The sequence below is a fragment of the Corvus hawaiiensis genome, chromosome 3 (genome assembly GCF_020740725.1).
Source record: "Corvus hawaiiensis isolate bCorHaw1 chromosome 3, bCorHaw1.pri.cur, whole genome shotgun sequence".
In the NCBI taxonomy this organism is placed as follows: domain Eukaryota; kingdom Metazoa; phylum Chordata; class Aves; order Passeriformes; family Corvidae; genus Corvus; species Corvus hawaiiensis.
Window position 1 is genome coordinate 67,020,281 of NC_063215.1, and position 21,599 is coordinate 67,041,879.

General features: G+C 38.1%; 1 protein-coding gene across 2 annotated transcripts in view; it reads right to left on the bottom strand.

Moving 5' to 3' along the window:
- PDE7B (phosphodiesterase 7B) overlaps positions 1-20,379 on the bottom strand; it is a 174,346-nt gene extending 153,967 nt beyond the window's left edge. The window contains exons 1-2 of one of the 2 annotated variants that reach the window (XM_048296496.1): positions 20,230-20,379; positions 19,958-20,072 (exon numbers count right to left, since the gene is read on the bottom strand). In XM_048296496.1, coding sequence (XP_048152453.1) covers positions 19,958-19,978 — 21 coding nt within the window. In that variant the 5' untranslated portion in view covers positions 19,979-20,072; positions 20,230-20,379. The remainder of the gene's footprint in view (positions 1-19,957; positions 20,073-20,229) is intronic. The other variant, XM_048296497.1, reaches the window with a different exon arrangement.
- Positions 20,380-21,599: the final 1,220 nt, after the last annotated feature.

The window sequence follows — 21,599 nt, forward strand, 5'->3', positions numbered from 1 at the left end:
TGAACAATAAATTTGTATTATAAAATATGGGAGAATGCTTCTATACAGTGCAAAAAGAGGATAATTTATTAAATTTATTACTATTAAAGGCACCAAGGAGATGGAGGCATGGGCATCTAACATATACTGATTACCCTGTAGAAGTATTTGTTACACAGAAAGAGAACCCACAGTACTTGCTCATAGGGTAACAGACACAATACAAGGGTACCAGACCTGTAGATCTTAAGTAGCTAGTAAACTATAAACCCTATATAAAACATCCACATTCTCAAAGAACTCTTAAGCACACAGAAACAAAAGTACAAGAGGCTGAAATAATTTATTTTGACAAAATGTGAGAGCATGAGCCCCTTCCAGACAAAGTTCTTGTTCCTATTTAAGGCTGATCATATCTTAGTTGGTGACAAGATATCCTGAGTTGGAAGGGACCCATGAGGATCATCAAAGTCCAGCTCCAAGAAGTAGAACTGTACAACTACAAGGCATATAAATGCAAACCTTCAGACACTGTCAAGCACTCATGACATTGCAACAGAGATCCTTTCTCTTGCCCTTCTGCAAGACTTATTTCAAAGAGTGATATTGAAACATAAGTGATGGAAGAATGTACAACAAAGCTGGTAAGATCTTACGGGCCCAAACAGTAGGTAAAGGGCTCGTTTGTTTTTGCATGGGCACTTCTTCTCACGTGGAAATATAAAAATGTGACGTGGTCACCATCACGGTTAATGCAGTCACATGTGGCAAATGGAACGGGTGTGCCTAGCGTAAAATGCTATTACTAGGTTGTGCAAATATGATAAAGGACAATATTTATACGGCATTTACAAATTACAGCTGTTAGGAAGAAGCAATATAAACACTGAGCAGGTACTTTTTCCCTACCAGGAACCTATGAGAAATGCTCAGACAAGAGAACTGATTAAAAGTTTACTGCAGTCAAAGAGAGACTTCCCTTGTATTTTACTGGGCTTTGGATCTGCTCTTAAATCACAAATAGCTTTGCAGATGAGAAGAACGCTATACTAAAGAAACAAGATAATAAATAATGAACTAAAAATTATTACCTTGAAAACTACAAAATTCATTTACTTCTTATGGAATGATTTCTGCAGCATTTTCAGTCTATTTTGCAGCATTACTGTGTCCTTCTTCTGTTGTACTATATGTTTATCACATGCAGATTTCTCCATGTCAGTAACGAACCAGGAACCAAATAAGAATTTACAAATGTAGTATAACTAAAAATTCTTCAATATGACAAACACAGCTGTGCAAGGACCACAAATATGATATGTAGGACTTAAAAGCTTTTTACAGCTCTAGTATTAAAAGTCTGGCTCATTAAGAATTAGTAAGCCTATTACTATTATTGTCAAATATAACATCAAATATTCACTGACTTCACTTCTCCCAACCTAATATAACTCCAGGCCTACTGCTACTGTGTTATTACAACCAGTATTTGCAGTAGCAAAAGGAAGAAAAGCAAATTCTGTCATATACACATATGAAGAGCCTTGATCAACAAATGAATTTAGAAGATTATGAGTTTGTCAAACAAACTCTTCACAAAACTAACATCCAACTAATATGTTGACTAATTCAGAAAACCCTATTTATATAGAACCTTGTACAAAAAACATGACCTTTTGATTTATTAATTATTCTGTAACCAGAATATGCAGTCACACTTGGAAGTTTCAAATATTCTGTTGCTAAAAACTCACTGTAAAAACTTGGATAGGAAATGTAAGCAAGTTGTCTAACTTTTTAATAAAATCTCAATTGATGCTGATAATTACATCATCAGGTTTCAACGTATGAGGTTGGAATGTATGCCCATGTGAAATTAAAATTTCAGCAAACTATACATACAGACAATGTACAAATGGAAACACATTCACTACCACTATATTGATGCAATTTTGGTTGCTAGCAGGAAAGAAACATGTTTACACATTCCAATTGGCTGCGTCCTCTAACAGTGTTACAAACAAAAGATACTCCTGAAATTCAACACCAAAACCGAGATAATTACTGCCAGGAGGCGGTCAAGAATTGGCAAGTGCAATTTTTCCCTATCTTGCATGAAGTTTAAGAAGTAAGCTAAGCAGTCAGTCCATCTCCTAGGCATGTGATTTCTTTCAGATGTTTCAGGTAGGCATGTTTCTAGTGTATTGCTGCCAAAATGAGTAAGCCACAACACCAAAGTGTTGGAATGCCACCTTCTGAAAAATTCCACAGGCCTATTTGTTCTGCATTCAGATTCTCGACTTCTTATGTTGGTAAGAAGTTTCTTGGCTGACTAGTTACACTGAAGTTAAAGAGGTTCCTTACAATGGGAATAAGCACAGTGTAGCAATCAGCTTTAGAAAGAGATTGTCTTAAAAGAGAAATAATTTTTACTTGAGAAAAAATCCAGCTCAGTTACACTGAGATGATAGCTACAGAGCTCCACATTAATGGAGTGAAAAATAATTTTGTTGGAAGATTCTTTGCCATTTCTTGATCAAGATGAACCACATGGATGATTGTATTAATCAAACAAGGCAGACTGGGACATGTCAGGAGATTTTAATAAGTTCTGCAGAGTTTTGGTTCCTACTGTTGTGCTAGTTCCTCATGGTTATTTTGATATTCTGGCTCTGCTGTAGTTCACAGGAGATTTATTACAGAGCTCATTACATTCATTTGATACACTTTAATTAAAATATTAATTAAAGATAACTGTAACAAGGGACCTGGGATATGTTGTGTGAGATCAGATTCACAAAATGACATGCTGCTTCTCATCTTCAAGTGCAGACTCTTAAGCAGGGCTGCCACACAGAAGCAGGCTTTCTACTTTATCTCTAGATGATAGGGGCAACGTACTGGGTTTTTCAAGGTTGCTCTTAAACTGAGAACCATTTGGGCTTTGTGCCTTACTTGTAGTAAATTTCCCTTTGTATTGATTGAGAGCCCTAGGAATTTTCAGGGATGTAAATATCTGAATTATAAATTATGATTCATTAATAGTTATAAAAACCTTTGCGGTAGTAGGCTTTTAGAGCAGAGAACGTGCAGCTGATGCTTTTACATAACCCTGTCCCTCTAATACAAGCTATTAATCAGTGGGTTCAGAAACATTTTCTCTTATGAATAAATCTAGCAAACACAGGCAGCAGACGTGCTCAAAAAAATTAGAAGTTGTAAAGGTAAATTATGTGAAATTACAATGTGGCTTCCCTGCGGATTTCAGAGTCTTTGGAAGAGATACCAGTACCAACGCCTAGGCATGTACACACACATACATACACATAAACAAAATCAGCCCTTCAAATTACCTGTAGTAGCAATTATTTGGAACATCATAAGAAATGGGACTCTTATTCATCTTCTGAAAGCATAAATACTGACTGAAAGCACGTTATATTTGAAACATTTACTATCGTGTTCGTTTTGAACTCTGTGTATTAATGGATGTGCCAGAAAAATATCAAAGTATAGATGACCTAGAATGCCCACTAGCAAAAGGGTACCTTATTGAGTGAGAATTAATGGATAAAATGTACTAAAAGAGAATTTGACCTGATTAATAAAAGCAGGAATAGACATAATCCAGAATACTCTCAAAATATTCTAAAAGATAACGGAAACATAAATTATCTTCATTGTTTTGATAAAGAAGCGAAGGTATTAATTTCTACACTTACTTGAAATCATTGTTAGCTTGGACCTCCCTGCTACAGAAAACTTGTTAATAGAGGGATGTTCCTTCTGTCCTCTTCCTAAATGATACTACTGGCATTTACATTTCCAGCTGGTGCCTGCTGGCAGTCCTACCACAGCTGTGAGGCTTGGCACTCTACCGGCCTTATTTATGTGTGTCATGCTTGGAGTCACCAAATGGTTGGGATTGGAAGGGACTTCCAGAGATCACCTGGTCCATAGCCTCTCTCTCTCTAACACACTCCATCAGCTATCTATACATAGTGAAAAATCTTTTCCAAGCCTCCTCTTCTCCAGGGTGAACAGTCCTAGCTCTCTCATCCTCTCCATGCATGACAGATCCTCCAAGTCCTTATTCATCTTTGTGGTGCTTCACTGAACTCCAGTAATTCCATGTCTTTCTTACACTGGGGAGCCCAGAACTGGATGCAGTGCTCCAGATGTGGCTTCACAGCATGGACTGTTAATAAGCCGTGAACCTCTAATGATCTCAGTAGAAGTTGTCATTAAGGACATTGAATTAAGAAGGCCTACAAAGTCTTTATTAGATGGGATCAAGACTGATTCAAAGGTAGGCTAACAATTTAACTTAGCAAGCATGCATCAAAACCAATTAACTTCTAGAGAAAGTATAGTTTGAATTCCCCAAAAAGTATAAAAGTGCTTTTGCTCTAAAGTAAGTATAAAGGATAACATCTACATCACTAAAAAACTTTTGTATCTGAAAAAGTTCCATACTTCATTACCTCACTTTAACATACAAAAATTTAGATACCAGCTTATGCAATAATTAAGCAATGCAAATATTCAATCTTATTTTTGTATGCTGACATTGTTTCCTCTCTTTCACTTGCTACACTTGACTTTTGCTTCCAATTAAATGACGGAAGCAGTGTCTTTGTCTCTGTGTCACATTGATTACACAGCAGCTAGAACAATAGAGATGGCAGAGGGAAACAGGGATAGCTGCAATGTAATCAAATACATAGGGGGCAAAAACATGGGAAAAAGTGAAAACAAATATTCCCTTCTTTTCATTCAGGTCTGTCTTTAGCTTTGCATTTTAAAGGAAAGCTAGACTTTGCTATGATACCGTGAAATAATTTAGAGATCTTTGACAAAATTTGGAGTTAAAAAAGAGAAACTTGCTTTGTCACAATAGAAAAATTCACTGGTCTACAAAAGCATTGATCTGTTATTTTATAAAGAGTAGAGTCAGTTGTTTGTACTCTGTTCTTGAAAATCAGCATTTTAGACTTCCTACGTGTTGTACTAGAAAAAGATGTTATGGATCAGTGACTTTTTTCTTGTAGTATTGAACCTTTGCCTAGTGCTGTTTGTTTTTACAAGAGTTATTATCAGTTCATTCAGGTAAAAATTCCCATCTGCATTCTAGATTATCTTCTGCTGTAAGTAACAAATCCATTTATAAAGATTTAATAAGGAGATCTCTAAGTAGGACTGGAAGGCTAGCCTAGTTACTCATAATATTGACTTGAATACATATACATTTTAAATTACAGTATTTTTTTATTGTTATAAGTCTTCGTACTGATAGCTTCATATAATTTTTAGAAACCTTATATTTTAGGGAAGAAAATCCTTTCAAAGTATTATCATGAAATGAAAGGAACATGTAATTTTTTCCTTATTTAAAACAAAGAAAATTAAGATTGTGGCCTGTGATTTTCTACATGTAAGTATTAAGGATCAGTATCGAAGGACCAAATATGAGTCAAAGCCTACTGAGTTTGTACTAAGATGAATCACCAAGTACAATCTGAGTTGATAGCACACTTCATTTTTCCTGTATTCACTCCTGCCATTTAATTTATTAATTCCTTTCTCCATCCTCATTTTAGTTGAGTGTTAATCTCTGAGATTACTCAGCATACAATGTTCTTCAACTGACCACTCTAACTCACTAGTACAGGACCTGTCACATCAGAAAAAACCCTAAAAATCTCTCAACAGCACCAGGTAGACACTGCTGATAAAGAGCAGTGACATATCCTGGCACATCAGACCTCAACCACTCATGTGATGGGCAGAGCAGTTCCCAGGAACAGCCAGGCAGGGCAAACAAAGGTCACCAATGGCACCATTTGGTGAGCCTGGTGACTTGCTACCCACACTGAGAGGCACAGCCTGGCAGACCATGCATCAAGAAATGGTCTGAAGGCAGGCAAATCTGGCAGCACACTTGAGTCACAAGCATGACTACAGCTTTCAGGAGCCCGTAGAAGACATAGCTAATGGGTCCATAGACTAAACTTCCATCAGGCAGAAGTACACCTAGAACTTCACTATGAAATGAAATTGGGGAAACTGATCTGCAATTTCTTTTTAGCAATACTTATTCTGTGCACTTGTTGCTTCTTGATATTTCTGATTGTTAAGAACAACAAGTTCTGCTGCACAAAGAAAGCTGCTGCTTGTCTGCCTTCAGAACATAACAATGAGAGTGATTTCCAGGCTGCAATCAGTCTGTTAAAATATTAAAACAGCAAAGACCAGGAAAAGTCTGAGAATGCCACTCTCCAAATCTTATTAAGCAACTGGTTTTTTCCTAGAAGTAAACTATTTCCTAGCATTTATATTATTCTACGTCAAACTGCATCTTTTATCAAGACTTCCTACATTGTGGGGTGATATTACAAGAAAAATGCACAAGTAATATTCCAACGTGGCTGGTATGAGTGGAGGTAAAAGGAAAGGGAAAATAAAGAATTAGACCACAATGCCTGGAGGCCTCGCACACTGTTTGTTGTCAGACACTAATAGTCTAGTTTGATGTTTCTGAGAGTGATGTAAAACATGTGGTAACCTTTGCCCATTCCTTACTCTGGAATTCCCATGTACCAAATGCCACCGAGGCAGAGCAGCTTCCCCGGGATGGCTGCCAGCACTCTGAGCACAGCTTGCTGAAAATAAACCTGGTGCCAAGAAGATGCGAAGGGCAATCACTTAAAGGGAAAGATGCCATCAGAAGACTAAGCACAAAAAGACTACAGCAACAGAAAGAGAGGAATATATGTCTTTAAAGTGAGAACCAAGTGACAATTTCAGAACAACTACTACAGTTCCTAGGACTTATTTAATTAGTTACAGTAACTTCAGGTGTAGGCAAGTTTGTTTTAAATTTGTACTGATTTCTTCAGAATGATTAAGAATCTGGAATCTAGACAAAGCATAGCCTGATTTGTTGATGTGCTCGTCACAAGGAGATGAGATAATTCTGCCAAATTCATTTATTTATGCACAATTACTTGTTTGGAGATATGGCAAAGGCTTTGTAATCCCAGAAACTTATATTTGGCTCTTCAAAGTAAAATGCAATAGAGATTAGTTGCCAGAATATTAACATTTACTTAAGAATTTACTTAAAACATACAAACCAGCAAGGCCTGGTTGATAAAACAGGAGAGCAGGATTTTTGTTATTATTAGACTCAGATTTAACCTGAATACTAAAACTGGAAACAATACTAATTTCTTTATGTAACATAGCCCTTTTCCATACATGGAAGATTACCACAAAGCCAAACAGACTTCTTGCATGTGTAAGAGGAGAATATGGTTATGTCTACTAAGTTTTCTGTACTATGCAGTTTTTCAGGATAGCTTGACAGGTTAAACGCCCAGTCACAGACCTTATCTTTCATCTTACGAGTTTGTGTTAGATCCTAATTTCTTTTTCATATCTGATTTAATAACTCACAAACAATTAATAACTGAAATCTTTCATACTGATAATAAAATTTAGAAGGCTATAGAATAACTTCAAATCCATAGGTATATTCTGCCAGTTTTCCAAAGCAACCATTGCCTGATTATCATACAGGCTTTCTAAAATGTTTTAGTAATTGAGAAATCAGTTGCTGGTACTGTGCAGTGCTATTATTAAGACCTACAGGAACACTGGCACTTGCTCAGTACTTAAATTCTCCTAGATGCCTAGCTATTCACATAATTAAATACATTGTTAAAGATCTAAAACATTCAAAGTATTTAAAATCACAGTTCTCCATATAAATGAATGACCACATTACTGCTCTTGTGAAACACATTATTTGCAGTTAATATCACAATGATTTTTATTTCACATATCAAGAAAAATTGCCATAACAAATTCTCAAAGAATGTGTGAATGGTCCATATAATTGCATGTAATGGGATGTCACAGGGTGAACCTCAGAGGTTAAAAAATAGTCTGGAGGAAATAAATACTGATCTTCATTTTTTCTTATTCCTAAAAGTCAAATCTTTGTGTTTCCAACATTCTTCTCACATTTTTTCTATTTTATCCCTCATCCTCAAGGGTAAATACTTTCCAGTACTGCACAAACTAGGACTGTGGTATCTGTTATATTTGATTTGTAGTCTCAATTACCCTCTTTTAAGCATGAGATTATTTCTTTGAAAAATTGGGAGAAATGTTTCTTGCACTTGGAAAGGAAACTGTTGAGGAATAAGATAATCCTCAGTTTCTTAGCAGCTCATTTTGAAATTTCACAGAGGTGTCTCCTATACAATCATTATCCGGATGCTAGAGACAGCCTTTATGTCACCATAATCATGCAGCCTACCATCGTAAAGAAATCTGTGTAAAGCTGGACCCAAGCCCCTGAGAACCCTGATGTTTAACTGATTAAAATCTTTTATGAACAACTTGTGTAAAAATAAGGTGGGGTCAGAAGATCAAGACTTGAAGGAAGCAAGGAGAAACAGTGCTGATATAGACTTAATATCAGCAATTCTGTAGCAGTCAGACATTGACTTAATATCAGCAATTTTAGAGTCAGTATCAGATGGAAAAAGGTGCATTATTACAGATGTTTAAGATAGCAAGATACAGTGCAATTTCCCCCCATCATTCTCTGTACCCACCCTTTCCCATTTCTTCCTCCTCCACCCTTTCACTCCCTATTTGCCCACGCCCTGCCCCACAATGGGAAGCAGAGCCAGGGCTTTTGGGTCAGAGACGACAAATTCTCTGTGGGTGATTCTGCTCACAGCCTGGGCTGTACCCAGTGATGCTGAGGAAAGCTGCACTCTTAGCAGAGCTGTGGGATCACTCGATTTGGCTCTCTCTGCTGTGGGGGTGCCTATAGGAAACACAGCTCCAGGGTATGTGAGGTTTCCACCCTGCCTGCTGAAACAAGTCTGTGCTTCGGGATCAGAGGGAGATGGGTACAGTTTGTACTCAGGGTGCATATGGCAGGTGAACTGAACACTTGAATTTTGTTTTTTTTAATAATAAAAATCAAATAGATACATGAATTCATTCTATTCTAAGTTCAAGGACTCCCAATCCCTACTACACAGAACAATTTGCCATAACAAATTATTTATTTTATGAAACGGAAAAATTCCATAGTAGAAAACTCCATCAACATAAACTGCCTAAATAAATGTTTGGTTGTTCTGCAGTCAAATAACTAGATTCACAGACAAAGAATAGAACGCCCAAGTATTATATTTAAACTTTCAATGATTTCTGAGTTGATAAAGTAAATATTTTCTGAGTTAGAAAATCTGGAATGACAAAAGCTTGAATCTCCAACTTTTGAAAGATTTATGCACAGACAGGGAAGCCATTTCCAGAAAGTAGCCTTTAATACATCTGCTTTTCAGCCTGTGGAGAATACAGGAGTCTTACTTAAATGAGTGATACTTACCTGACTTACATTTTACATACAATATTTTCATACTCTGCTGCTACTGCAACACACTTCGCAACATGGAGCAAGAGCCTTAAATAATCTCTTAGCTCACTAAGCTTAGTTTTTCCTAGGCTAGCATTTCATTTGGTATGAGTCTGAACATGATATCATGTTCCTATTTGGGATACAGAGTCTCTGAGACCATCTCTCTTTCACTCTCTTATCAGTCACAATCAGAAATGCTTCTGACGTCTCGGGATAGATGAGGCTATACCTTCCTCTGAAGCCTGCCCACAGCACAGTGCATTGACTGCTTGTAATCTGCTCACAGATCAGAAGGACAGTGTAGTTGCAATGGTTCACAATCAGAAGAAAAAATATTATTTTTCCTTTGATATCTCAATTTTTTAAAATTAGTTAAATAAAAGATTATCCCTAAATGTAGTAATAAGATAATTTTTTAGAAGTAGCAAGCAGCTGCCGTGAATGTAATATAAAATATGGACAGAAGGGTCACAGTTTTCAAAATAAGCTCCCCAAAACATTTTAAAGACGTGGGTAAGTCTGAAAATTCTGAGCTTGGCCCTTAAAAGAATCTTTATTTAAAGGAAAAGTGTTGGGGTCACCAAGCCAAACTAAAAACTGTTTCTATGCCTCCATTTGTAAAATTAATAATGGCAAAGCCTCTCTTTAAAAACCCCAGCTTTTTCTTTATTCATCAATGTGTTCAGAAACATTCTCTGTCCAAGTGAGGGTTTTCATTAACACATCTTCTTATACCAGACTGTGAGAACAGTGAATGCCACTGCAAGCATGAAGCATGAAAATCACCTCATAATTTCTTATACCATACACGGTAATGTCACAGCTTAGCCTGGTGCTATTTCGTATCTGCCTGGGCTAAGACTGAGGCCATTTCCTTACATTACTGACTTTCCAATGAGCACCAGAACAGATTGCCCAGAGAGACTGTGGATTCTCCCACACTGGAGAAATTCAAGAATTGTCTGGATGCAATCCTGTGTCATGTGCTCTAGGATGACCCTGCCTGAGCCAGGAAGTTGGACCAGATAACCCACTGTGGTCCCTTCCAACCTGACCCATTCCGTGGGCTCCTCTTCCAGCTGTAAAGGACTACAGGAACTGCCAGAGGTTCATGGGCAAGATGTAGAGGAGCATTAATTAGTAAACAACATGTGTGTTCAGCAAGTACTCTGAAAAGCAGTGAGGGCAATTTAAGGGACCAGCTGAAAATTATAGCACCACTGGTGACTTACTAGAAACATCTGGTGGTGGGCTGACTCTTCATAAAAGCTTTTCTGTTCTCCTTGTCACTGAAATCTACAGGTATCCTATTGCTCAGAACCACCCTATCATGCTCTACATTGCACATTATTTGTTGCCAGTGCAGACAAATATGTAGTATATCAAATGTAAAATGTGTTGAATCTCATCTCCTAAGAACCACAAGAACAACTGTATTGACAGCATTATTCGTATTTGATGTTTTAATGTAAATTAGCTAAACCAATTTTTTCTCTCTGCTGCACTCAAGTGGCACTTCTCTGCAGAACTCACTGGTATCACAATTCAGATCCCAGTTTGCCACAGAGGCGGACTTACTATTGTGACTTCATAAATTAATTAATATCTTGTATACTTGCAACATGGGCAAGAACTCCCTGGTTCAAAGGCATTAGATTTGCTTGTGTTGAACTTAATAAAGAGTAAAACAGTTTAGGTAATGAAGAAGCTGTTAACATCAGATTGTGGCTAATTTTCTGTCTGCTACTAGGAGAAAGAGCATTATTTCCCATGCCAGAACCTATAAATCAGTGTGGTGAAAACATAATTTTAAGACAAGTGTTCTCAGGAGAAAATAAAGGTAGCAGATTCAAAAAGAAGAAATGCTCTTTTAATATACTATTTCAAAAAATGTCTCCAGAAACTGAGGAGTTAGCTCAGAGGATTCTGAAATTCTCTTAAAATCAGAGCTGAAGAAGTTCAACTGTCGAAGTGTTGTCAACAGTGACAATCACAGGGTGGTTAGAAAGACCTCTCTGATAATTGTTTTCTACGTCTTAAACATCAGGATCTCTTGAGACTTTCTTAGAAATTGGTTTGCTTATTGGCATCATCTGCTTTTCATCAGCTATCATAAAAAGGTGCAATGCCAAGCACGAATTGACATTAAATGCTTTTAGCTTTACTCTTTTGTGAAATGTGAAAGAGTTTTCACCAATAGTTAGAAAATAGCAGAAGTCAGCTCCACCTGGTTCACATGAGTAGTAAACATGATTAAAATTTTAAAAAATTATTATCCAAGTGATGCTCTAAAACTGTGAATACCAATTTAAAAATTCTAAGATAATGAGACCAAGCTGCAGTGGCTTATTAGGTGGTCCACATAACTGTGAGGCTTCCCCCCAAGAAGCTTTCTGATCAGCTGATATATTTAAACATTATAATCCTCCCTTTGTCATATTATTGGATTTGAAACAATGTTTGATATGGTGTTTAAGCAAAAAATAAAAACCCAAGCAGAATCCAACACTCTTTTGCTCCAGCAGGGAAGCCCTAAATGGCTGAATTTGGGGGAGGGATTCCTGTAGTGCATATGAAAACCTCTTTTCAAATGTGTTTCGCAGTAAAAATAATAGTGAACTCTACAAGCAAATCTTCATGCAGAAATAATCTATTCAGCACTATAGGTATCCTATAAATAAAGCATGGATTCGTGATTTTTTCCCCCACTTATTTTGAAAACCACGTCTGTTGGGATGAGAGTGAGAAGAGGATTGCTGAAAGATTTGGAAATTAAAGGTTCTAGTGACCTCCGAGCTTTCAATTCAGGTGCTGTAAAATAAAAACTAAGCAGACGTTTCAAAATGGTCACTGGATAGGAGCCAGAACTTCACAGAATCATCAAAGTTGGAAGAGACAGTGTAGATCATGTAGTCCAACCATCCATCACTCACCTCTGCCCACAAGCAGGCACCCAAATGAAATGATGTCTCTGTACCCCTCAGTCCTCACAAGTAAGGTGGACATTCTTCAGCAGCGGTGAGATTCCCCCCCCGCCCCCCTTTAAAATATATCTGAGCTTTCTGTTTAAAAACAACTATTCATTGGTACAAAAGTTGTTCAGAAGGAGATGCTTATTTGAAGAAAACACCCATCAGAAAATTTTCTTGGGTTCAGGACAGAACTCCTGGAGCTGCAGGTGAAGATCTGCCTGAAACCACCTTCATGGGCCCCTTCACCAGTGCAGAAGCTCGAGTTCCATGCTGGGGCTAAAGGTGGGGCTGTGGACTGTGGGTTGTCTCTGCCAGGTTCCATGAAGACAGAGCTCAACCCATAGGAAACACTGCAGTGGTAATCCACCTCAGGAAAGCTGACATAATCTAGGAAGGAACTTGAATCTTTTTCTCCCAGACCTTCTTGAAAGCACTAACAACAGGCTACTTCTGTCTGTCTAAGGCAGAAAGGGAAAACGTTTCCCATGCAACCTCTAACACACAGCAATTTTTCAGATCCAGCCATTTCATTTAGAGACTAAAGTGAATTTTAGCTTTTTTGAAAGCCTGGCCATTTCTATCAGATTTGATGGTGATATATAGGATGAACTTCACTCGATGTTCTTGTGTTGCACCGGTGTTTGCTACTATACTATTACAGAGATTATACTTTCATAGTGGACAGGATTGTTATAGTTTCATGGTTCAAAGAGACAGGATTTTACAATCCTACCACATGAAAAATTTCTTGTGATACAGCACAGGACATGTTGGTTCCTAAGCAAAATTACTATTTTTCTGTTATTCCTCAGCTTTTAAAAATATTACTCACATAGTTGTGTCCTTAAAACAGATCATGGTCTTTACTGAAAATGAGCAACATCAGCCCCTTGTGTATTAGAAATATATACAGTTTTGCAGATGCTAGCACATAAGCTAAAAATTAACTGTGGGGTTGTGATTTCAAATAAAATCTGGTAAACATTTCTTCTCTGTGAAAAAGGGAAGGAAAGAAGGGGGGGGGGGAGGTTAGAGCGTGATGGAAGGAAAAGAATGCAACACAGCTTCTGTGGAACCACAAAAGTTGCCCTGTGGTACCACAGTGCTGAGGAAGTTGTGGAAAACTGGTGTTAAACAGGTATGACACAAGGCTAATGAACCTAAAATTTGATCTAACCATTGAAGAGAAGGAATGTGTTTTAGTCCTGAAAGCTCAGTGTGTCTGATCTTTCACAGGTATAAACTGATGGAGTCCTGTTACACTCAGTGGAATCATGACATTTTACACTCTCACACAGCATTTCAATTTCAGTCTTGTTTTTATCTTTTAGTTGTTCTGCTTTTGAAAGCAGTTCTAGAAAAACAAACCAACTGTGCACCGGAGGAATTTGCTTGGTGAAAACATACATTCCAGTTGTATCTTTCTAGCTGATTCTTACAGTTTGTTCAAGAAAATTATACTTTTTAAATGAATTTTATTTAGTATTGTAGGAGCATTTTCAAGAGTGTTTTTAAGTGTTCTCAGATCTACTAAAGCAGAAAGCAACTCGCTGTCCTGCCAAGCCTTGAACATGCAAAGCTCCTCTCTCCTTCACTGATGTGTGCAAGTTCTTCTTTATTAATCAGGACTAATTATTGTTTTCCTGGCTGTCCTACAGTCTTCTAATGACCATATTGATTAAACTGGAGATACGCTGCCTAATTACATTTATGATGGCCATTCTGATGGTACTTGAACATTGTTATTAATAGATACTTGGATATTATGGCAGTGAGTAAAACAAAAATGACTCTGCATAAGTAATAGAGAGCCAAGTAATATTCCAATATTTGTAACAGAAAGGGCCCTGGAAAATAGCCTGTTTCAACATGGTTTTCAGTTAACACAAAACCAGAAGTGTGCTTTCTCCATGAAGGTGTCATGCGTCTGTTTTCATCTCTCTCTGGGTGTCTAGGTGAGGTCTCCTCCTCCATCCCAGCAGTCTGGTATGCACCAAGCCCTCATTCTGTCTAACCTTCTCAGAGGTTTAAAGCCAAGTGGTAAGCTGAGAAAGAGGCAAAACCAAATGTCAGGTGTTGCCCATCTTTAGTGTACTTCAGTGTGCAGCTGCATACATGCTCCTCTACGGAAACATGAAGCAGATTATGTCCTCTGGGGCTATGTAAGCAGAGGCCCCAGCTGTCACTCTATACCTGGATGACCATACATAAAGGGGAAAACAGCTACACCCTTTGGATGACAGCTGAATTCTTGAGAAAGTACTGAGGTGCTTCACGTCAATATGTGTTTGTTTCCAAAGCCCAGCAACCACCTGGGGATCCACATCTCTCTGTCCAAGGGATGAGTCCTTGCACACTTGGTGGTAACTCTACCACCTTGTATTAGGACAAGCACCAGAGCTTAGCCAGTCTTTATATGCCCTGTAGGAAGTGTGCTAAGCTGGGTAGGGGGAAAGACAAGGATAAGAACATTATTGTACATATCCTTTCTTTCAGAAGTAATAAAGGGCAATAGCCAATGGGAGCAGGACGGATCACACAGTAGATCAATACCATCCTCCAGGAGTCTTCTAGTTAAGTTGGTATTTCTTAATTTCATTTTTACAGGTATATATTTCTCTAAGCCATTCTTGAGTTGCTGCATATCCAGTCAAAACTTGTCTACCTCCCTCTTTATTCTTTGAAAGGTAATGATCATCCTGTTCAAAATATCTTTCCTATATACAGATGGGTTAGTATCATAGACCCTGCTGTGAACAACCACGCAGAAAATTGTATACAAGTCCTGACAGCAGTTGCTCCACAAGTGTGTTTTTATGCCACCATGACAATTAGCGAAACTTAATTTGACAGGAGATTCTGTGGTCTTCTTTTCAAAACCTTACACTGCCAGTATTAGCACACACCATAGTGAGGTATTAGTTGGTGAGTTTTCTCATACCAGAAATTTTTGTGGGTGACTAGTACAAACCTACCAGCTACAGAAAAAAATGCCTCTGCAACTGCTTCCTTCTAAATATTTGTTTCTACTTTTTTTAAAATAACCTACTTGAAGAGAAGTAAATCTTGCTTCTTGTGTCTGAGGGCAATTCTTCTTTAGCTAAAATGTAAAAAATTTGTCTCTGTGCATGACTGGAAGAATCCCAACTGTTCACGCCCACCTATTAAGAGGAAGAGGTCATCAGCTATGTTTATCCATCCAGAAAACCTGGATATCTTATTTGGCTGGACAGCAAGCTAGCAGAAGAATATCATATGCCACCACAAGACTGTGACTTAAATAAGTAGCTAAACTGAGTTCTTATCCATCCTCACTCACAGCTCCTACTGGGAGGAAGAACAGAATAAACAAACACAACTCAATAGGACCCTTTCACTAGCTTAGTTTCTCTCATTTGACACTGTTTACATAATTAAATGATAGCCCTCTGAGAGACTCTGGACTTTTCAAAGAACAGAAAAAGTGACAAATGTATATCAAAATTACGGCATCAATGGACTGATGATATCACACTATCCAATGTGTGCAAAAGAAATGCTTGATTCACACAACTGCTGGTTTTTGAGATTTGTCTCTGTCACAAATTTTTCACTTACAGTTCTGTCACTGAAGTCTGGCTTCTGGAAATACACTCTCTTCTATCTGATCTGGCTCTGATTTGTAAATTTTCTACTTTAAAACTGGAGGCTTTAAAACAGATACCTATCACTAGCCCAAACATGAGCACTGTGAACCCTTGCAATATATATTCTGAATCCCACAGTCTGTTACAGGATAACACAAATGACAAGGTTCAGAGCTTCAGATATTGTTTTCTAATGAAATTTTTTTGGAATGTCACTGTAGTAAGAATAATAGTAAAAATTAAATTTAACAGATCTCCACAGTTTCTGGAAGATACAGAAGAATTCTCTTTGCAAAACAACCTTGCAGAAGTTGACTTTGCATTTTCAAATTCTATGAATTAGTTAAATAAATTGTCTTAAATACAACAAATGCATTCTATCCCTCTAGTATTTATACAAAGCTAATACTTCTGATCTGAAAAACTCCTGCTACTGTCAGAAGGCATGTTATTTGGATTCCACTCATTTACTGTGAAACACAAAAGGTTACTAGCAGTCCTCATCTGATGGCATATGTGGTACCTGGCATTGTGACCCCTCTTCTCAGCATTATTTGTCTTTAGGTGCCAAAGTTGATGCACCTTGTGGTGGCCAGAGAAAGAAAAAACATCAGAACTTCTGAACTACTTTTGTACACTTAGGCTGCATCTGTGTCCCAGTGTAGTCAGCGTATAAACTCTAAATAACATCAATTCTACACCCTGAAGCTTGTGACTGAAAAGTGCAAATTTCACACTAGAGGTAAAGCCAATGTTTCTCTGGAAGTGTAAGAACTGATGTCCCTGCAAGGGTAAGCCACCTTGCTGGATGAGGAACAAGAAGAGTGAATTTTATAGTTCCAACATCTTCTACCCAATATGGATGTGAGAGGAGGAATACTGAACCATCATTTCATTACAAAAGACTTAATTTTGTTCTGGAAGCTGGTAGGACCCCAGCTGTCCCTTTCACCTTCACCCTGTGACAAGCACATGGAATGCTGTTATAATTTCAAGCATGAAAGTGGAGTAACAATGTGATGATGAACAATACTGACTAGCTAAGAATTCCTATTTACATGGGATATCTTCCTGGCTGCACCAAATGACTTATTCTTCTGTTAGCCCAGAAACCAGAAGCAATCTCATCAAGAGCTTTTGGACATATATCTACCTTGATTTGAGGAGAGATTAAGTAGTAAATTTTTTTATGATTAAATAGAGAGGTGTCAGGTTTTATTATATTGACAGTAATCACTTGGTCAGTAGCTGGCATTTTTGCTTCATATTGCTTCTATAAAGCAAATTATCAGTACAAGAGCAGTATGCCTTAGAGTACAAGTACAAGGCAATTATCAGTACAAGGCAGTATGCCCGAGATTGAAAAATTACAAGAAAATCATGTATGTGTCATAGAAAACCAATTTTCAGACTATTTCTCATTAAAATATGCTTTAGGTATTGGTTGAAGAACCACGTGATGAGTGAAAAGGAATTACATATGATCAAAAGTCTCAAATATTCTTCATAGTTGCAATGAAGACACTGGAAAATCAGTCTGCTAACAATGACCTACCTAGAGGTCTGGTAAGGGCAAGCACAGGGTTCCATTTCAGAAGGGAAAAGGACATAAACAGGGAGGAAAGGGAGCTGCTGTTTTAATGATATATTTATATACTATTTTACACAATTAAACATTTTACAATTTACAAAAGTGATCTGCAGTATATTGGATCAGGCTCAGCAGAGTGTGCTTTGCTCTGATGGAATCACTGGAACTTCACTGGTGACAAGTCCTGTCCATCCTATGGAAATAAACTCAGAAGAAGCAGCCATTCATGGCCCATGAAACTTCTGCAATACACAGTTTTTTGGAGACAATGTGAGTGCAAATGTCAGTAAGTATTTCATCCACTGCAGAGAGGCCAACCTTGAATTATATTTTTTCTAGATGCTGAATTGAGGTTGTTCAGAGGAAACATTGCAGACAAACTTTTCATACCAAAGCAGCAAAACTCATTTCCTCAGCTGAAGTCCACTTACCATATTTTCTACTAGTACCACCACTAGTAGTTGCTACGGAACACAGATGCACCAACATGTAGATACACAGGCCAAAAACAAAGCTTCTCTGAAAACTGTTTATCAAGAAAAGCGAATAATTTAATTCTCAGAAATTATTCTAAACCAGTATCTTACAGATTGTCTTTTGGAAACTTGAATATATTCATATAGTTACAGGGTTTTTCCTTACAGAACAGGTTATCGTCTCTATAGACTGAGACACACTCCTAATTAAATTTACAAATTAACCATCTAAACAACACTATATTAGCCTTTCTAAACTTGAGGCTAGAGAGGTAGTACTTTAGTTTTTGAAAACGGCTGGCAGTTCATATAGTAAGAATTTGGGAAGGGCTGAGCAGGGGAGAATGACATGGAGATTACAGACTAACAGTTCATCCAACTAAGCTTGACTTTGGGTTGTTGGATGATATGAGAAAATATCTTCAAGCATCTCCGAAGAGATGGGGCACTAAAGAGCTTATCTGTGACAAACCTCTTTGTTTCAGCAGTCATCAGTGAAGATACAGCAAAGGAAATGGAGGAGCTGCAGTTATGCATTTGCAATACACAAAGTCCTTGTTTTCCCACTAGGCACTGCAGAATAGCAATTGTCCATTCACAGCACATAGCACATCCTCTGCATTTCAGAGCTAATATTTTTGCAGTCCTTAAGCTAGCATGTTTCAGCCTAGTGTAGTTAATTTTTTTAACTCTATGGGATGCACTGTAGGAGCTAGGTGTGCTCATGTTCTTTTCCTTGTTAGAGAAATAGGTTTTTTCAGGTATAATTTTTAAAGTTACACTGAAATATTTTAAAATTGCAGAGGATTTATATCTACAGCAATGTTTCAAACAGAGCTATAAAAAGTCTCATTCCACAAATAGGAAAAATATGAAGACTGCTGGTCATTGAACATACCTGTATCTTAATCCAATTAACAACAGAAATCTCCTGTGTTGGCTGGAGTTATTTTTAAGACCACTCATACACACACACAAGCTCTGACAAGTGGCTCTTCCCCTTATAATTTAGAATCACACTCTTGAAAACAATGTTAGTTTTATGGTAGCAGTTGCTTTCATTTACTGCAGCACACACTGCCCACTGTAGTGCTGCAACACTCATTCAAGGCAGATCACTGGCTCATATATGAATTGAAGCTATACGCCATCAAACAGATGCCAGGCTACATCACTCCAACTCCTGAGCAAATTTCCACTTTTCTCTGTTAAGTAGCAAAAGCTGCATGGAAACTGGTGTTGATATAAGACGACCAGCTCTCCCCCCTCCCAGTGAGGATCTGTTTCTTAGTCAAAGCTCAAGCTGCTTCTTAATCTTGAACTTCTGAACCCAAACCAAGTACAGCAATATAAGCATGTAGTAAAAAGAAGAAGTAGTACATGTACTCCTAAAAATGAGGCCGATATCCTTTTCTGCTTGACCTGTTTATTTCCAACTCTTCCTCCCTCTGCTCTAACTCTAAGACAAACTCACAGCCCCCTCAGGATAGGAACAAGTTTCTGTTTTCTTGTCCCTTCATCTAAGCCAGCCAAGTCCCAGGTCTCCTGTCCTGCCACAGAGCAATAAGAAAACATACAGAAAAATCAATCACACTTTCCCCAGTGGGGTCAGAAAGGACTACCACAAGAGATTCATTCTGCAATTTTCTGTAACCATCAAATGGTTAAATCAACATAAGTCAAAATTTTCATCTAGTTTGAATTAAGAGAAAAGGGGAGGAAATTCAAAAACCAGTTGCTGTAGTAACAATCACCAGTAAAAATCTTTTCCACTAAATAATAGTATTATCTCCCTCTCCCCCTCACAATTTTAGTTTCCCTTGAAAAAATAATCATGCTGCCTCTTTTAGATTTGCTGTACATACCTCAACCATTAAACAAGACATTTAACCATAGTGGCAGTTCTGTGACCTTTGAATGCCGTGAAATCTCTAAGCAGTGCAGCTTGTTCATGAAGACTTGTACTGCAGAATCCAGTAACTGCATCCAGGATTGGGAATAGAAATAAGTAACGACAGCAAATAAAAAAAATAATAATTTAAAAAAAATAAAAATTTAAAGGAAAAAAAAAAAGGAAAAGAAAAAAGAAAAAGAAATAAAACCTCCCCAAGTCCCCCAACCCAGCCAATAAAACCACCTTAAGAAGCAAAAAGGCTCGGGAAGAGAGCGCACTTGGGTGCCGGGGTGAGGGCTGGGGTAGCGCGGAGGCTGCTGCAGTGTGGCTGCCGGTGTCAGCCAGCGCAGGCCGGGCGGGCTGGGAGGTGCTGTCAGTGCCACAGGCGCGGAGCGCAGACCAATCCCAGCCGTGCTGCCAGCGCCGGGGAGAAGCCTTTCTGTTTATGTTTCCTCATTTCGGGAGTGACGTCAAAGGGTTTAGTTTTTCCTCTGCATGTGCTATTAATTTTAAACGACTACTATGGGAGGAATGTGGCAGTGATTTAGGCAGGCTACCCTATGCAAAAAAAAAACCGGAGTCATGATTTATCTGTCCTGGATTCAGCTCAGAAAGATTTTATATCCAGAGGTACCAGAAAGATCCAAAATATACTCACAACGTGGGGAAAGGCTATAAATATGCTTACGTATATTTAAGTATTCTTAAATATACACAAGATCTTTTCCAGGGAGAGCTGGGTTATCTCTATGGGTTGTGGTGCAAAATCAGATCTGATTCTGCCCTTGCCCAACAGTAAATCAGGAACTGCTTGTCTAAATTCAGCAATGTCACACCAGTGTAAACCTGGCTAAAGAGATAAGACTGAGACTACTGTACACATCCTTTTATCAGTCAGCAGGAGCCATACTGCAGATTAGCAAACTTCTTTCATTACCCCATCCAAGTCACACATGCAGTCACCCTTGAGGTCTGATCTGGACAAACAACCATTCCTTCCACCAGCAGACCACAGCCCAGCTGTGCTCGCCTTTGAATTCTGCTGAGGACCACCACACAGCCTTTTATTTCATACCAAAGTCCACATCAAAAGGCAAGAGGAAGGTAGAGCCTGGCTTTCAGTATAACCACACCATTGCCCATGAAGAAACCATGCCACTGAAGATTCAAGAAACAAATAACATTCATCAAGGTCAATTAGCATGGGCAACAAAGGCCAAAACAGCACAAGATAATTGATAGGAGGTCAGTTGACAACAGTAAGTGTTTCGTTATCTGCATCATTCTAATTTTATCAATTTGATCTTCTAGGGAATACTTTCAAAGAGCTCAGTCTATGAGGCACAGTTCATTTATAAAAAGTCTTAACAGTCTTAACAATTTAATTTTAAAACAGAGAGAAGTGCTTTTGAAAATGGGTAGGAAGAAAGCTCCCGATGAAGAAATCTCACCGTGCTTCACGAACGTGTACAAATGCATCCCCATGACCACTGACTGATTCTACCAAAATGCAGCTCCAGAGAGCCCAAAATATTTAATAATTTTTGCTTACTGAAACATCTGCCTGTGCCATCACTGCTAATGTAATCATGTTCACAACCAAATGCTAAGGG